Source organism: Dama dama, chromosome 15 (assembly GCF_033118175.1).
Source record: "Dama dama isolate Ldn47 chromosome 15, ASM3311817v1, whole genome shotgun sequence".
In the NCBI taxonomy this organism is placed as follows: domain Eukaryota; kingdom Metazoa; phylum Chordata; class Mammalia; order Artiodactyla; family Cervidae; genus Dama; species Dama dama.
Window position 1 is genome coordinate 69,061,834 of NC_083695.1, and position 18,176 is coordinate 69,080,009.

The following is an 18,176-nucleotide window of genomic DNA, read 5'->3' on the forward strand; positions in this document are numbered from 1 at the left end:
CTTGTGGACAGCTGCATTGCAGAGAGCCAAAGTGCCTGGACAAACCAAACTGAAATGCCTGCAGATAGTGAGACCAGGATTGCCTAAACCACAACTAACAGTCAGAAGGACAAATCTGTTCTCTGGTTATCAAAATTGACACAGGACTTTTGCGATAGTTTTGCCTTAGCACAAGAAAACCACTTAAGAGTCATAGGTGGGAAATACTGGATTATTCTTCTGATCCCTCCCCTCTATACTAGTTAGGTGACCTTGAGTAAGTCCATTAGTCCAAGGTTCTTCAGACATTAGTCAGTCATGAAATCAATGAAATAGACTAGAACTAAGTATTTTTTAATGAAGTCAAGCTGAATAGAATAGAAAATATCAGTGTTTAGTCCACAATAAGTTAAGCTCCATCGTATGTGTGTGTGGATGCATGTTTCCTGGGGTCATAAAGAATAAAAATTTCTTACTGTGTGTAACAAACAAAAGAGTTTGCCACAGTGGCTTAGACCATGGGTTTTGATTTCTTCATCTAATGAATGAAAGTCATTCATTTTATACATATACATATATAGACAGTCATATTCATATACACCATTCATATCCACATACATATATGTATAATGGGGACTACAGTGCGTCAGGCACAGTGGTATATGACCTATCCAGGGACAACAAGGCCCTGTCCTCCTCGAGCCTCAGCTAGCAGGGAAGCCAGTCAAAAAATAATTACATAACTGTTTAACTCCCATTGTATGAAGAATGCGTGTAACACCAGGTTCCTAGGTTCAGAGCCAGCCTTCCTAAGAAAGTGACAGAGAAGGGGGCAGAGAGGGATGGAGGCAAAGAATGGGGGTGGGGGTGGGGTGGAGGTAGAATTCCAGGCAGAAGGCCCAGTAAATGTGAGAAGAACCTGAAGGTGGAACAGTGTCAGCTCTACCTCAGCAATTTCTACGAGGACCACGTGAGATGACCGTGGAACACTTTGTAAACTGTGGAGTGTTATTCAAATGTGATGGCATATTATTTTAAACAGTGATTATAAACATGCCTTAAAGACGAGTTGAGGGACTTCCCTGGTGGTCCAGTGGTTAAGAATCCACCTGCCAATGTAGGGGAGGTGGGCTCGATCCCTGGTTGCGAAACTAAGATCCCACATGCCATGAGGCAACTAAGCCCTTGTGCTGCAATGAAAGATCCCGCCAGCTGCAACTAAGACCTGACACAGCCTGAATAAATTAATAAAAATACACACACACACACACACACACACACACACATATATATATATATATATATATGAGTTTAGTTTCAGCAGGCGGCCACCAGGTCCATGGTCACCCTGAGCTGGTATGGCAGCTCCGTGATGCTGAGGAGGCCTCTGGGCCCCCTCTACTGAGAGCTGACCCAAAACTGGATTCCCACAGCAGGAACCAAGAGGCCTGTGTGGGCCACTTACAGGGGCTGATTCTGGACTGGGTGCCCTACTTCAATGGCAAGTTTAAGAAAAGCGATGAATGAAAAATGACCCCTCCTCTGGTATCTGGTGGTGCTGCCTCCTTCCATCTGAGTCTCGAACATCCCAGTCTTTCAGGATGGCCCTCAAGGAAATCCACAGCACAACTTAGACTTTCTGTGTGAAAATAGCTTTGGTGTGTGAACGCACACAGCATTAAACCTTGCTCTGAAGCCTGCCCACTGGGACAAGCTCATGCTGAGGCTTGGTTACCCTGACTGCAGTCCCAGGGGCTTGGGTCACCGGGGAATCCTTTCAACTCCAAATTTAGGTGTTCTCCAAGTAACTGGCAGAAATGGCTTGATTTAAAATGTTTAATATATAATGCCTGCACAATGTTTTTATCTCTCACTGCCTTGGCAAGTTACTCCATGACTTAGTGGCTTAAGACAACAAACATTCATTATCTCATGTAAATATATACATACATACATATATATATGTGTATATATATATATATATATATATATTGAGCTTAGTTTCCTTTATTAAGCCATTCAGTGACTAGTTGAATAGTGCTTGGTGTCAGATATGGTTCTAGATTCTGGGGTTACAGCAGTAAATAAGACGGGACTGCTGCCGTGGAAAGGTTCCCTTTCAGAGACAGACGGACAATAACACATCAGTAATTTCAGAGAGCTGTCAAGTGGGGCAGAGTCACAGAGAAGTGGAGGTAGAAAAGGTGCTTTAGGTGGAAAAGCAGGACTCTCTGAGGGGCTAACAATCAGACCTGAATAAAATGAGATCTGCCACATTCTGACAATGTGACCTTGGCAACATCACCTAACATTTCAGGACTCGGTTTCCTCATCTGTTAAATAAGGATACCTGTACCCATCTCTTGGGATTTCCCTGAGGATTATCTTGCCTGAGATAAGGAACTCAAGGCCTCCAGTACAAAGCTGAGCTGGCATTAAGAGGCACTTCATTGCTAAATAATTGAGTGTCTACTGATCTGTTGTTCGAGATATTAGGAATATGTTTAGAAAGATAGAATGACAAGGAGGAGAAAGTAGGTCTCCTATTTTCAGACCAGGCTGGACAAGTCCCTCAAAAGGAGTTATCCATGATCTTCTACTCTGTGCCAGCTGGGTCCTCTGAGAAGCAGATCCTAGGTGAGTTGTGGGAGCCGTTTGGGGTGGGGGGGCAGTGGTGTCTGTGAAAGGGAGAAGAGAGAAGAGCAGCAGTGGGCAGGAAAAGGCACTAGAGGAAAGACCGCTGGTCAGAGGAGCCCTCCACTGAGTGGAAGTGGCCAGGCCTCACACCCCCGTTACCCTCAGTCACTAGCCAGGGCTGTGAAGAGTGCGGACTTGGCTCCAATAGACGGCCATGGCACGTCCCTCCTTGAAGGGAGGTCTGGGTGGTGCACCTCCACAACTGCCACAGACTCCCAGCCTCACACCAAAGACTTTTTGCTGTCAAAGGAACAGTGCTTCCTTGGGAGAGGAAAGTGAGATTTATTCTGACTCAGGGAAGGTTACACAAAAGAAAAGCAATCCAAGGGCCAGAAAACCCTAAGCCTGATTTTATGATATTCTGCATCTGTGAGGATGCCTGTAACCACCAGTTTCAGAAAACTCAACTCAAAATGGCTTGAACAATAAAGAACATTTATAACATCATACAGTAAGTCTGGAGGAAAGAGGGTCCCAGGGTTGTTTAGTTTAGAATTAAATGATGTCATCGAGTCACCATCTTGGATGAAGCAGTTTTTAATTCTGACATCCTCAGTGTGTCACAATTGTCTCCATTAGCACCGTTCATGATTCCAAGATTGTTGCTATCGTTCTAGGCATCTCAGGTGGACAAGATAAGAAGAAGACAGAAGACAGGCTCTATCTTCCCATGTGTCTTTTTTTAATCAAGAAATTCATCTCAGAATTACCCCCAGTGGACTTATCCTCATATCCCACTGGCTGGAATCTCATCTCCACCTGTACTCACATCACCAGTAACACCAATGGGATTGCCATGACTTGCAGACCTGGTGGGCCTACAGGCCTGAGATAATGAAGTTAAGAAAGTTCTTTATGGCAAAAACCACTACAATATTGTAAAGTAATTAGCCTCCAACTAATAAAAATAAATGAAAAAATAGATAAATAAAAAGAAAGTTCTTTTACTTTCATTTTTAATATGTGGCTTTGTATATATATGCATCATACACATATATACATCAGTTATGTTAGAATATAATCCTCATACTAATATATAACCTTAACTGAAAAAAATATTGATCATTAACTTTTTTAAAATTGAAATACACATAACATAAAATTTATCATGTTAACCACTTTCAAATATACAGTTCAAAGGCATCAAGCGCATTCACATCGATGTGATACCATCACCACCATCCATCTACAGAACTCATTTCATTTTACAAAACTAAAACTCTGCACCTATTTTTTGAGAGGGCTCCCCACTCTCCACAGCACCCACTTTGATGGACTCCACCACCATCAAGGGCAGCTGCTGGCCCAGGCGAGGGCCCTTCTTCAGGCACTTATCAGAGCTTTTCCTGATGGGCCTCCAGCCTCCTCGGCTGAACTCATCTCTGCATGGTGGGCTATGGGACACTCATGCTGCTGACACTGCAGGTCAACCCCACAGGATATTGACTCTGGGCCTGCCATGCCCAACTTCAAGCTGCTCATCCTGGTTTGCCCCCCTGGCTCCCTCCCTCTGTACCTATTCATCAATAACTACCCTCATCCCCTAGCAATAATCAGTCTACTGTCTGTCTTTCTGTATCTGACTACTCTAGATACCTCATAGAAGTGGAATCATACAATATTTATCCTTTTGTATCTGGTTATTTCACTTAGCATGTCTTCAGGTTCATGCATCTTGTAGCATATATCAGAGTTTCTTTCCTTTAAAGGCTAGATGATATTCCACTGTATTTATTTAACCATCTATTCATCAAAGGCCTGATGCGAAGAGCCAACTCATTAGAAAAGACCCTGATGCTGGAAAAGATTGAGGGCAGGAGGAGAAGGGATCGACAGAAGATGAGATGGTTGGATGACATCACCAAGTCAATGGACATGAGTTTGAGCAAACTCCAGGAGATAGTGAAGGGCAGGGAACCTTGGCATGTTGCAGTCCATGGAGTCACAAAGAGTCAGACTTAGCGAATGAATAAGCATTCACTAAAGGACACAGGTTGATTCCACCTTTTAGCTATTGCAAATAATGCTGCTACAAACATGGGTATATAAATACCTCTTCAGGACCCTATTTTCAATTCTTTTGGGTATATACCCAAAAGTAGAAATGCTGGATTAAATGGTCTTTTTTAAGGAGCCACCACACTATTTTCCATAGTAGCTGCATCATTTTTTTTCCCCATTTATTTTTATTAGTTGGAGGCTAATTACTTTACGATATTGTAGTGGTTTTTGCCATACATTGACATGAATCAGCCATGGGTTTACATGTGTTCCCCATCCTGAACCCCCCTCCCACCTCCCTCCCCACCCCATCCCTCTGGGTCATCCCAGTGCACCAGCCCCGAGCACTTGTCTCATGCATCCAACCTGGACTGGCGATCTGTTTCACACTTGATAACATACATGTTTCGATGCTGTTCTCTCAGATCATCCCACTCTCGCCTTCTCCCATAGAGTCCAAAAGTCTGTTCTGTACATCTGTGTCTCTTTTTCTGTCTTGCATATCGGGTTATCATTACCATCTTTCTAAATTCCATATATAGCTGCATCATTTTTTAAAAAATAATTTTATTGGCTAAACTATTTCAAGTTACAGATATCATTTTGTGTGTGTGTGCCGAGTCTTACTTGTGGCACATAGGACCTTTAGTTGCAGCATACGGGGTATCGTTCCCTGACCAAGGGTCAAACCTGGACCCCCTACAATAGGAACATGGAGTCTTAACGACTGGATTACCAGAGAAGTCCCAGGGCTTGTACCATTTTAAATTCTCGCTTAACAGTGTGCAAGCATTCCAGCTGCTCCACATACACACCAATACTTGTTATTTTCTGGGTTATATCCATCTTAATGGGTTTGAGATAAGATTCCAATCATGGCTTTGATTTGCTTTTCACTAATAACTAGTGATGTTGAATATCTTTCATGTTCCTGTTAGCCATTTGTTTATCTTCTTTAGAGAAAGTTAAACCCTTTTGCCCAGTTTTTAACTGGGTTGTTTGTTTTCCTGTTGTTGACTTGTAGAAGTTATATTTTTTGGATATTAACTTCTTGTCAGATTTATGATATGCAAATATTTACCAATATGTGATTTTTTTTTAAAGGTTAAAAGCTCATACCATGAAACCTGCCTCTTAGATTCAAATCCCAGTTGTGCCACTTACAGATCTACAGGTAGAGGAAGGGTGAACAATCAAAAAATCTGGGGTCTGCCAACAAGGAGAAAGGGCAATGACAGTTAAGTAGGCAAACAGCAGAGTCCCTTACACAGCACTAGATGTCAAAGGCAGGTAGGTATATATGTGGCTTATGTCATTTTTCAAACTGAGAAGCATAAATGTCAAGTCATAATAGAAGATAATGTTTCACTGAGTCTCACTATGCCAGGTCCTTTATATGCATAATCTCATTTCATTTATTCATTCAACAAGTATTTAAGGAGCCACTTCTGGTGGCAGGGTCTGGGGAAGGGGCAGCAGGAGCCATGTCGGGCTGCAAAGGTGGCAAGAAGAAGCCCCTGAAGCAGCCCAAGAAGCAAGCCAAGGAGATGGATGAAGATAAGGCATTCAAGCAGAAGCAGGAGGAGGAGCAGAAGAAACTCGAGGAGCTAAAAGCAAAGGCCGCGGGGAAAGGCCTCCTGGCCACCGGTGGAATTAAGAAATCTGGCAAAAAGTAAGCTGTTCCTTGTGCCTGAGGCAATGATGACCCTTAGTTCCATTCCTGTTTAAACACCTGGATTCCCTGCCGTAATATCCATTGCTGCCTATTGCTAGAATGAAGTGTTGTCTTGGAACCTATTGTGCATTTAAGAATAAACTTTTGTAAAAAAACAAACAAACAAACAAACAAGTATTTAAGGAAAGCCTAATAGGAACCTGTGACTGATGAGCTAAAAACAAAATAAAGTAAGAAATCAGACATTGTGCCTGCCCTCAATGAGTTAAGACTTTGGTCAAAGAAAAAACTACAACAATTGCTAAGTGTTTAAAGATTAGGTCCATGGTCCTATGGAAACAGACTTAGTCAAGCAGATCACGGAAGAAGTAGGTACAATTATTATCCCCACAGGAATGGAAGCTCTGTGAGTGCAGGGTCCTTGTCTGTCTTATTCACCAATACATCTCTGTTGCCTAGGACAATGCCTGACACAAAATAGCTCTCGGGAAACATTTGTTGAATGAAGGACTGTACCTTCATTTTACAGATGACGAACTCAAATCTCAGAAAGGGTAAGTAATTTAACCAAGGTCACAGTCCTAGATGATGCCAGGTAGTTAGTGCTGCTACTTGAGCTTCTAACCTTTTAAAAAGTCACACATTTTTAAAAAGTAGAAAACAAAAACCCTGATTTGAAAAGAAATTATTTGAAATAGCAGCATTATTTACATTAGCCAAGACATGGAAACAACCTAAGTGTGTATCATCAGATAAATAGAGGTGTGATATATATTAAAATGGACTATTACTTGGTCATAAAAATTTTAATTTTGCCATTTGCAATGATATGGATGGACCTGGAGGGTATTAGGGTATTATGCTTAGTGAAATAAGTCAGACAAAGATAAATGCTATATGTTATCACTTAAATGTGGGCTCTAAAAAATAAGACAAATGAATGAATATAACAAAATAGAAATAGACTTACAGATATAGAGAACAAACTAATTATACCAGTGGAGCGAGGGAAGTAGGGAAGAAGAAGATAGGAGTAGGGGATTAAGAGGCACCAACTACTATGTATAAAATAAATTAGCTACAAGGATATATCGTACAGCACAAGGAATATAGCCAATATTTTATAATAACTTTAAATGGAGTATAATCTACAAAAATACTGAGTCACTATATTGAACACCTGAAACTATAGTAATATAATATTGTAAATCAACTATACTTCAATTTTTTCCAAGTAAAAGGATTTCCTTAATTTCATCATCCCAGGCCTATGGAAATAAGTATTCTCTTCTTTGGCCTGCTGAAGCATTTATTTCAACTTTGTACTGTAGCGAATTTCACACATAACTATCCAGGTACCAGCTTCCCAGCTCCAAGCATCCTCCTCCTCCCAGAAAAATAGTAAACTGTGAGCTGTTTAAGAGACAATATCTGAACATATTGCACAGTGAGGTGCTCAAGAATGAAGGCTCAGAGTTCAAACAGACCTGATGAGGAAGCCTGATTCTGCCGCTTACTAATTATATGACCTTAAGTTCTTTACTTAACCTTTGTAAGCTTCTGTTTATCTGTAAATGGGGATAATGATACAACCCTCACCTCACAAAGCTGTTGGAAGAACTGAAACAATTCCTACAAAATACTTCAGGATAGGAACTGGCATAAAGTAACAATGCAATAAAAATTTGCAGATACCCTAAACTGCAAAAAATACCAACGTCAACACCCATCCCACCCCCAACTGGAATTATATGGTGTTTATTCTAGGGTAGGGATGGGCTGGCTTCTGCTACTTTAATTTTCCATCATTCAAAATGTCCTACTGGCAGTATTGCCCTGAGTTGCAGTCTCTTGTGGAAGGAAAGGATTGACCAGTAAGTGGGTGCCCCAAGAAGGTTCCAGAATCAACAAGTTACTTTTCCCTCCCCAAGTCTGAGGGTGTCGCGCTGCTTCTGCTCAGGCCTTGCCAATCCTCCACCTCTTCCTTTCTTTTTTTCCCATCCCTCCCTCCCACTTCAAACCCAGGGGGGAAAAAAATGAAGAAAAGCACACCAACCAAGAAGCCTTTTCACTTCATTGTGTTTTCCAGCTAGACCTTAACAGACATAGATCAATTCAGCCTGCTCTCACCCTCCCTCCTCTCTTCTCTCCTGTCCTCTTTGTGTTCCCTCCACCCCCACTCTCAGACTATGTCTTCAGGCTTAGGAAAGAGCAGTTATCCTCAGTAGCATGAGGATACAAGAAGCTTTAGCTGCCAGTAGCAAGCACAACATGATTGTAACAGGTTCCCCTGGCCTGTGGCACTTAAAAGGCCAAGAAGCAATGGAACCCATTTGGATCCTCTGAGAAACTCCTCCGCTCAACCACTTCTGTCCCAACTCAGGCTCAGCTGCAATGAGACATGCAGAAATCTCAATCCCCCACTTTCTCTGGCCAAGAACCTTCTGAAGCCCACCTCCATCTCCAGACAAGGGGTTTTCATCCCAAGTTTGAGGAAATCAGGCCAGTTGGACCTGGAATCAGTGAAGAAGAAGAAGGAATACACCTTTTCCATTTCAAAGCAGCCTAGTGGAACTTTTTTTTCCCAACAGGGTGACTCCAAACTGGCAGGACTTTCAAAGCTATAAATTTCCATGTTCCCAGCCCTTGCTAAAGGAAAATTTCCTGGTTAACTTGGCATGTGTAGAGGTTTGGGGTGTGCAAGTGAGAAACATTTAACAAATAGTTAAACCTGAGCTATGAATCAAATTAGTCTAAACAAGATTCTCCCCCATCCCCATGCTGTGCTAGTTACCCTCCTTAATTCCTACCCCAGACACATGTTCAAAAATAACTACTATTTATCAACTACCCAGTAAGTATGAGGAACTGAACTAAGTGTTTTATTTACTTATATTGACTTATTTTATCTTCACAGCTATGCAAGATAGGAATTTTATTTATTGTTTCCTCTGTGAAGAACAGTTTAAGTAATTTCCCCAAACTCAATGGAGTTAAGAAGTGGCAGAACTAGAGTTCAAATCTCATCCGCAACACAATACCATGGATAAAGCTCAAAATCATCAGTGTAGAGTAAAAGAAGCCAGGCCAAAAGAAAAGTATTTACTGTGTGATTCCATGCATATAAAATTACAGAAAATACAAACTAATCTATAGAGTTGGAAAGCACATTAGGAATTGTCTGGGGATGGGGTGGAGGGAAGAATGAATTACAAAGTGGCATAAATAAACTTCAGGAGTGATGGAAATCTTTGTAATCTTGATTGTGGTGATATTTTCACAGGTGTACACATATATCAAAACTGACCAAATTGTACACTTTAAGTATGTACAGGTTAGTGAACTTCAATGAAATTGAAGAAAAAATATTGCCAAAAATCTCATTTAAGTCATTTCGACAAATGTGTTTACTCTTTGATATAGTTGATATGATAGGACCTAGCCTGACTCTCTTCATATTGTTCAATGAAAAAGTTGGCTTAAAAAAAAAAAAGTTGGCTTAAAACTCAACATTCAGAAAACTAAGATGATGGCATCCAGTCCCATCACTTCATGGCAAATAGATGGGGAAACAACGGAAACAGTGATAGACTTTATTTTCTTGGGCTCCAAAATCACTGCAAATGGTGACTGCAGCCATGAAATTAAAAAACACTTACTCCTTGGAAGAAAAATTATGACCAACCTAACAGCATATTAAAAAGTAGAGACACTACTTTGCCAACAAAGGTCCGTCTAGTCAAAGGTATGGTTTTTCCAGTAGTGATGTATGGATGTGAGAGTTGGACTATGAAGAAAGCTGAGCACCGAAGAATTGATGCTTTTGAACTGTGGTGTTGGAGAAGACTCTTGAGAGTCCCTTGGACTGCAAGGAGATCCAACCAGTCCATCCTAAAGGAAATCAGTCCTGAATAGTCATTGGAAGGACTGATGCTGAAGCTGAAACTCCAATACTTTGGCCACCTGATGTGAAAAACTGACTCATTGGAAAAGACCCTGATGCTGGGAAAGATTGAAGGCAGGAGAAGGGGACGACAGAGGATGAGATGGTTGGATGACATCACTGACTCGATGGACATGAATTTGAGTAAGCTCTGGGAGTTGGTGATGGACACGGAAGCCTGGCATGCTGCAGTCCATGGGGTCGTAAAGAGTCGGACACAATTGAGTGAGTGGACTGAACTGAGCCTGACTCTGGTTGAGATTTTTATGCTGTCATCTCTGGGTCCTGTTGGGGTAAGAGGACCTAGCTATTACTAGCTCTTCTCACAAGAAATGCCAGTTGTCAGGACTGTGATTCTAGAAACCTTTTGTTCCACTCACAATTAGACCTAAGATAATGTCAATGTGACGCTAGTGATGGTCTAAAGCACAGTTCTCAAACTTTTTGATCTCAAGACCTTTTTCATTCTTGAGAAGTATTGAGGACCCCAAAGAGCTTTTGTTTATGTGGGTTATAGCTGTCAATATCTGCCGTATTAGAAATAGAAACTGAGAAGTTCTATATATCGCTAATTCATGTTTTAAATAATAAACTCATTACATATAAATATTTTCAAAAAAAATCAGTGAAAGGAGTAGAATTGCTTTGTATTTTTGTAAATCTAATCTCTGGCTTCATAGAAGATATAATTCTCATATTTGCTTTTATATTTCATCTGTTGCAATATCACATAATTGTGGAAAATTCCACCATATACTGGTGAGAGAATAAGAGTGAATAAAGCAAATAACAGTATTATTATGAAAATAATTTTGACCTTGCAGACCCCTGAAAGGATCTGGAAGACCCATGGGGTCCCAGAGCATACTCTGAGAACTGCTGATCTACAGTGTTCAGAACCATGAAGTATTTATTCCAGTTCTTATGCTTCCACCTTCATTATTTTCCCTCTCCTATCCAAGACCTTGTGAAATCCTGAGAGAGGAAGAATCCGGGGTGCAGAGAGGCATCAAACGGAAGGTTGTATGAGTAGGTCTTCTTCAAAGTTCTTTCCAGTCTGTGAGTCTGAGGCATGGGCTATTTTTCTTTTAAACAAAATCAAGAGAGCCAAAAGCTCAGCAGGGACTAGATGCACAGGATGCGGGGACTAAAGCACAACCATGAAAACATCACAGAGATTCCTTATGACCCCCTCACAGAAAAAGAAACAGCAGCCAGCCTCCTCTCTGATTTACCCCCATAGAGGGTGTCAGAGGAAGAACCTGGGGTCCTGAAGAAATTTCAAACAGATCTCAGCCCTTACCTGTTCCCTAAACACGGGCCTGCTTGGGCTGAACCAGCTCTAGTTCAAACCCTCAATCCAGATAAAAACTCTGCCCCCTTATCCCGGGCTGCAAACAGGCCATAAGCTCAGGAGTCAAGCAATGAGAGGGTGAATATTGTTTCTCCTCCTAACTGGCCGTGAAATCTTGAGTACAACTTTGAGCTTGAGTTCAACTTTTCTGAACCTCAGCTTCTTCATCTGTAAAACTGGAATATTTATCATATCTCCCTGAAGGTATTACTCTGCAGATTCAAGGAGATAATAATATATGGAAGAATTCCAGTAGAGCACCTGGCACATGACAGAGGCTCACTCTTTTTTTTTTTTTTTTTCCCAGAGGCTCACTCTTAATGAACGCTTAACCTTGTTACAGAAAAGCAAAGGGCAAGATGGAAATAGTCCAGCACCAGGTAAGGCTAGGTTTGAACCCTAACACTTGTTTTGGGCAAATCATTTCACCCACCTTGCAGAGTCATTGTGGGGGCTCATTGAAAGTGTCTATAGGGACTTCCCAGGTGGTCCAGTGGTTAACAATCCACCTTCCAGTGCAGGGGAGGAGGGTTCCATCTCTGGTCGGGGATCTAAGATCCCACTTGCTGTGGGGCAACTAAGCCCACATATAGAAAGCCCACACCCTCGGGAACCCACACCCTCAACCACACTGCAACGAGAGAAGACTGTACCACAACAAAGAGCCCCTCACACTGCAACAAAGACCGAGAGCAGCCAAAATAAAATGGTTTTAAAAAATAGTGTCTAAAGATGGCCTGACTTCTAGCCCAAGCCCTATAGATAGTTCTGGTTATTATTATTTAATACTTGCAGCTTTGGCTGCAGAATTACTAATTTCCAGAAGGAACACCGCATCCTCAGGGTTGGCCCCTTTGTGGTCCAGCCCTTAGCATCCCTAGAAACAGGTGAGGATGACTGGCTATCAGTCAGGCCTGATAGGACTTTTCCAAAAGAGTTAACCCAGGCTTCACTGGTTTCCTATCTCCTAAAGATCCACCAGGCCTTCCCAGGTGATGTTAGCGGTAAAGAACCCACCTGCCAATGCAGGAGACATAAGAAACACAGGTTTGATCCCTAAGTCAGGAAGATCCCCTGGAGGAGGGCATGGCAACCCACTCCAGTATCCTTTCTGGGAGAACCCCATGGGCAGAGGAGCCTGCCTGGCTAGAGTCCATAGCGTTGCAAAGAGTTGAACACAACTGAGCGACTTAGCATACACGCAAAGATCCACCAATGGAGAATGCTGTATAGAGGCCATGAAATGACAGGAGAGCTAGTCTCCCAAGTCAGAGGGAACACAGACACTGAATGTAAAGAACACCCGGTACAGAGGAGAGGCTGCACAGGAGCTCTGGAGTCAAACTCAGATTCAAAAGTCCTGGCTCGACCATGTATTTACCAACCGCATGGTCTAGGGCAGATGACTCAACCTTTGTAAGGCCAGTGTCTCTCAGTTGTTATTAGGAATAGTGATAATACCAATGCTAAACATAAAGAGCATTTAGAATAGTGCACATAGAAAATGTTGATTCACCTATGATCACTACTTCCATTGTCGTTAGAGCAGCATTCCAGTATTTTAAAAACAACACAGTAAAAATAAATAAATAAAAATAAAAACAACACAATGTGCAGCTCACATTCTCACCTAGACTGTATGGTCAGGGAGGGGCAACACAATTTTGGAAGAAATTGCCTGCTTTCACTTTTATGCACTTTCAAAACTTTCTTTAGCAGGTACTCACAACTAGGATAACATGGAGACGTTAACAAAGAGGAGGAGGAGGAAGAGAAATTTTAAAACTCAAGCTGAGCCCAGCCCCATCAGAAAGAACTAGTCAAAGGACTAGACCTGTGACTGTGACATTTGCCCACCAGGCACAGTGTGCGTGTGCATGCTAAGTTGTTTCCGTTCGTGTCTGACTCTTTTTGACTCTATGCCTCAGGCTCCTCTACCCTATTCCCGACCCAGGGGCCAAGCCCACATCTCTTTACATCTCCAGCATTGGCAAGCAGGTTCCTTACCACTAGCGCCACCTGGGAAGCTCCACTAGGCTCAGTGGAACCAAGGAAACCCCATCTGAAAGAATCAGCCCATCAGAAGGCACTCAGGGGAGCTGGGGCTTTCTGCCACTGAGACCACCCGAGGCTCTGAGGATTCGCATGACTTAAAGTCACACAGGAGCCCCAGTACCTGCACAGTGAGGCTCTCCCATGAAGAGAAGCCCGGAAAAGAGTTGAAAAACTGGGGGGAGAAGAGGGGAGTAGCAGAGCTGTAGAAAGGATGGAGGGACAGCAAAGGTGGGGAGACAGCGTCAGGTGGCCTCCGGAATGACAGCGATGGCGTGTGAGGTGTGGGTGGGGCAAGATGAGAAGGTTTGAAGGAAAGATTACAGAGGTGACTGGTGGTTCTGTGGAACCTGTGGGGAAGGGTTTCCTCCTCTCTTCTCCAGTGTGGGCTTGAAAAGGATAAGGAATGGTGACTGAGAGCTCACTGAATGCTACTTTACATACCTTTAATCCTACGAGGGAGGTTGAGTAATTTGCTCATAATTCCACAGTTATTAATTGATGCAGCCAACTTTCAGTCTCAGATCTGACTCCTTGATGCCTGGCTGTCTTCTGTGAGATGAGCCTAAGGGCCTTCCCAGCTCCACATCTGTACAAGGGGTGCACTGAGAGAGGAGAGAAGGGGAGAAAGATGGCAGTGCGAGGAGATGAAGGAAGAAGGGAGCAACCAAGATAAGGAAAAGAAGAGAACAGGGAGCGGGTAGAAAAGAGAAGAGACTGAAAAAGGATGGGCAGTGAGGAGGAAAGGGGAGAGTTAAGGGGGAATGATAGGAAAGGAGGAACCAGGAGAGGAAAAAAGGTGGAGCCATAGTGGAACAGAAGGTTGAGTCAGAGGAAGGGGGAGAGGGATTGGGGTGGGGTCTTGGAGGAGTCAGAATCACCTGGAGGATAAGCCTAGGAGCTGAAGGAAAAGGGCTGGAGTTTAGTAGGTGTTTGTGGTTTTTTGTTTTTTTTTCTTGCTGTGAAAGTATGGAGTGTGGGGATCATTGCCTATGGAGCTGTCAACAGACTAGTCAGCTCAGCTAAGTGTCTGTTGGAGGGAAACTGGAACTGAGGTCAGACACCTCATGGCCTCTATTGTGGGTGTCTCTTAGCTGAGGCAGGGTTACCATGTTCAGTTTATTGGTGTGACAAATATGTGTGTGTACCTAACACAGTCTTCTAGAGTTATTAGCAGTTTGAGTTGAAGTTCTTTTCCCTTCATGAGAAACAAGTTGTGGGGGGCAGGGGGTTGATCTAAAAAAAAAAAGCATTTTGTTACTGATATAATTATTTCTCAAAGGATTTTTTTTTTTCTCTAAAGATCTAGACAGATCCTACATTTTATCTTAAAATTGTAAACTCGGAAGAGCAGATTTTTCTTTTTCTTCTTGGTTTTTGCTGAAGTCCTGCACTTCAGTCTCTAAAAGGAAAGTTATTGGAGGAGGAAGGCATTCCAGAAAGGAAAGAGCAATAGAATATAGTTAAGTAACAAAAGGGAATGAAAGAGGGCTTCCCTGGTGGTCCATTGGTTAAGCATCTGCCTGTCAATGCACAGGGCACAGGTTCGATCCCTGATCCAGGAAGATCCCACATGCCTTGGAGCAACTAAACCATGTGCCACAACTACTGAAGCCCAACAGCCTAGAGCTTGTGCTCCCCAACAAGAGAAGCCACCGCAATGAGAAGCCCGCACGCCACAATGAAGAGTAGCCCCCACTCATTGCAACTAGAGAAAGCCTGTGTGCAGCAATGAAGTCCCAGCACAGCCAAAAAATAATTAAAAAAAAAAAAAAAGGAATGAAAGAACTGTTGCATGCTACAACATGGATGAATCTTGCAAAATTATGCTAAGTGAAAGAAGCTAGAGACCAAAGATCATACACTTTATGATTCCATTTCTACAAAATGTCAAGCATAGGCAAATTCATAGAGACAAAAAATATATTGGTGGTTGCGTACAGCTGGGGTAGGCTGTGAGGAATGAAGGTGATTGTTAAAGGGTATGGAATTTCTTTTTGGGGTGATGAAAATGTTCTACAATTGATTGTGGTGATGGTGCACGACTCCATTTAATTTTAGCATATTAAAAACCATTGAATTGTACACTTTCAATGGATGGATTGTATGGAATGTGAATTATATCTGAATAAAGCCGTTACCATAAAGAAAAAGAAAGAAAAGAAGAAAAAGGAGAGAGCAAGGAAGTAGAGGTGGAAGTATTTTATATCTAATGTAGGGGGCATAGTATGGATCAGTCTAGCTGGCATTTAAGGAAGCAGTTAGGAATAAAGCTGAGGCCCAATAACAAAGGACCTAGAACTTCATGTCAAAGAGTTTACACTTGGTCTTAGAACCCTGAGCTGTCCACTAGAGTCACCACTAGCCATATGAGGCTTAAAATGTGGCTGTTGCAAACTGAGATGTGCTATAAGTATAAAATACACACCAGATTTTGAAGACTGAGTATGAACTAAAGAATGTAAAACTGCTTTAATAATTGTAAATTGATTACACATTGAAATAATATTTTTGGTGTATTGGGTTAAATAAAATACATTATTAACCTTATTTTACTTTTTAACATGGCTACTAGAAAATTTCAAATTATATATATGGCTCACATTACAACAGACAGCACTGTTATAGGTACTGGGAAGCCATTGAGGGTTTGAGTCAGAACAAGGGTTGGCAAATGTTTTCTGTAAGAGGCCAGATGGTAAGTATTTTAGTTCTTGAGGTCCATACAGTCTCTGTCACAACTACTCAATGCTGCCACTGAAGTGTAAAAGCAGATATAGACAATGTGTAAGCAAATAAGCCTGGTTGCATCCCAACATAACTCTACTTATGGATGCTCAAATTCGAATCTCATGTAACTTTCACAGGTCATGAAATATTATTATTTTGATTTTTCTTTTCATTTAAAAATGAAAAAGCCACTCTTAGCTTGTGGGCCATGCAGAAATAGGCAATGAGAGGCATGTGGCCCATGAGCCACTGTTTACCCACTTCTGAGTTAGAGTTAAGCTGAAGTCTCTGAAAATCTCTTGCAAGCACCATCACCATCGGTGCTCTCCCCACATATAAGTGCACGGTGCCTGGAAAATTCCTTCTCCTTTGCAAGAGGCATGGATTCACATAACATTTGATCTGGAAGGGACAGCAGGGATCATGTACTCCTACTTTCTCATATTACTTTTGAGGAAACTGAGTCTCCAAGAGGTAAACTCACATAAATAAGGTCACACTGCAGTGAAGAGGTTCCGAATAATGGGAGCCACTACAAGACTATCAGGCCACAGCTGGCAAAAAAGGATGGGTCTGAGGTCAGCCTGGGTACCAAACCCTGAGCAAGGACTCTGCATTCTAGCTCATCCATCTACCCACACATCAGCTCTTTCACTCATCACTCATTTCTTGAGACAGTCTGAGCATCAGGTCCTATGTGAGGCTTTGGGGAACCAGGCCCAAATTAATTTGGTCTTTGACCTTGAGGAACTCATAGCATTGAAATATATATATATATAAATATATATATATATATATGTATAAACAGATTCCCTGGAAGGGAAAGGGCAAGGACCTCTGAGGAGGTGTGACCCAAGCAATGATCCAAAGTCCACATAGGACCTAGCCAAGTGAAGGAGTAGGTAGGAAAAGTGTTCCAGGAAAAAGGAACAGCACGTGCAAAGGCCTGGAGCCGATAGTGTGCAAAATACTTAGGGAACTGTAAGTAGATCATGGGTGTGAAGCATTAAATAGGTGATGAAAGTGGGAGAGGTGAGCCCAGAGGTCAGTAGGACCCAGAACATGCAGATCCTCTGTTTGAAGTTGAGAAACTTGGTCTTGATCACATTAGGTGGTGAGGAAACACAGAGAAGTTTTACACAATGAAGTAACAGTCAGATGGAGTTTCAGAAAAATCACATTGGCCATTTGCCAGGCAGAGAGGAGAGAAAAAGATTCCATGTGGAGGGAACAGCCTGTGCAGGGCCTGGAAGAATGCAAGGACCAGTAACACGAAGGATCTGGTATGACTCAACCATGTAGTGCATGACAAGGAGTGAGAAAAGATAAGCCTATGAAAGAAATTGTACAGATGCTGGAGGAGATTCAGATTCAGGCTGAGGAGCTTGGACCTGATTCTTTAGGTACCAGACAGAGGTAAATCTATCAGGGGAATAAGTGGGAAGGTAGAGAGTATGGACTTAAGGTCAAGTCTTCCTAGCTCTGCCATTTATTAGTTAAGCCTCAGAGGTACAGCAGAGTTAATAAAGCAATGAGGATTAAACAAAACAATGTATTAAAAGTACGTATCACTTTTTAGGAGCCTAACGCAAAATAAAGAGAGTCCCTTGGACTGCAGGAAGATCCAACCAGTCCATTCTAAAGGAGATCAGTCCTGGGTGTTCATTGGAAGGACTGATGCTGAAGCTGAAACTCCAATACTTTGGTCACCTCATGAGAAGAGTTGACTCATTGGAAAAGACCGT

General features: G+C 42.2%; 1 protein-coding gene and 1 pseudogene across 1 annotated transcript; both read left to right on the top strand.

Annotated features, from left to right (window-relative positions):
- The first annotated feature begins 1,351 nt into the window (after positions 1 to 1,351).
- On the top strand, positions 1,352 to 1,506 carry LOC133070572 (cytochrome b-c1 complex subunit 10-like; annotated as a pseudogene).
- Positions 1,507 to 6,161: 4,655 nt separating this feature from the next.
- On the top strand, positions 6,162 to 6,353 carry LOC133070740 (translation machinery-associated protein 7-like). Its single transcript, XM_061163138.1, has one exon. The coding sequence runs from the start codon at positions 6,162 to 6,164 to the stop codon at positions 6,351 to 6,353; it is 192 nt and encodes a 63-aa protein (XP_061019121.1).
- Positions 6,354 to 18,176: the final 11,823 nt, after the last annotated feature.

What these genes read in the sequence shown, in the direction of transcription:
- LOC133070740 (XM_061163138.1), top strand. Translation starts at nt 6,162, where the DNA reads ATGTCGGGCTGCAAAGGTGGCAAGAAGAAGCCCCTGAAGCAGCCCAAG.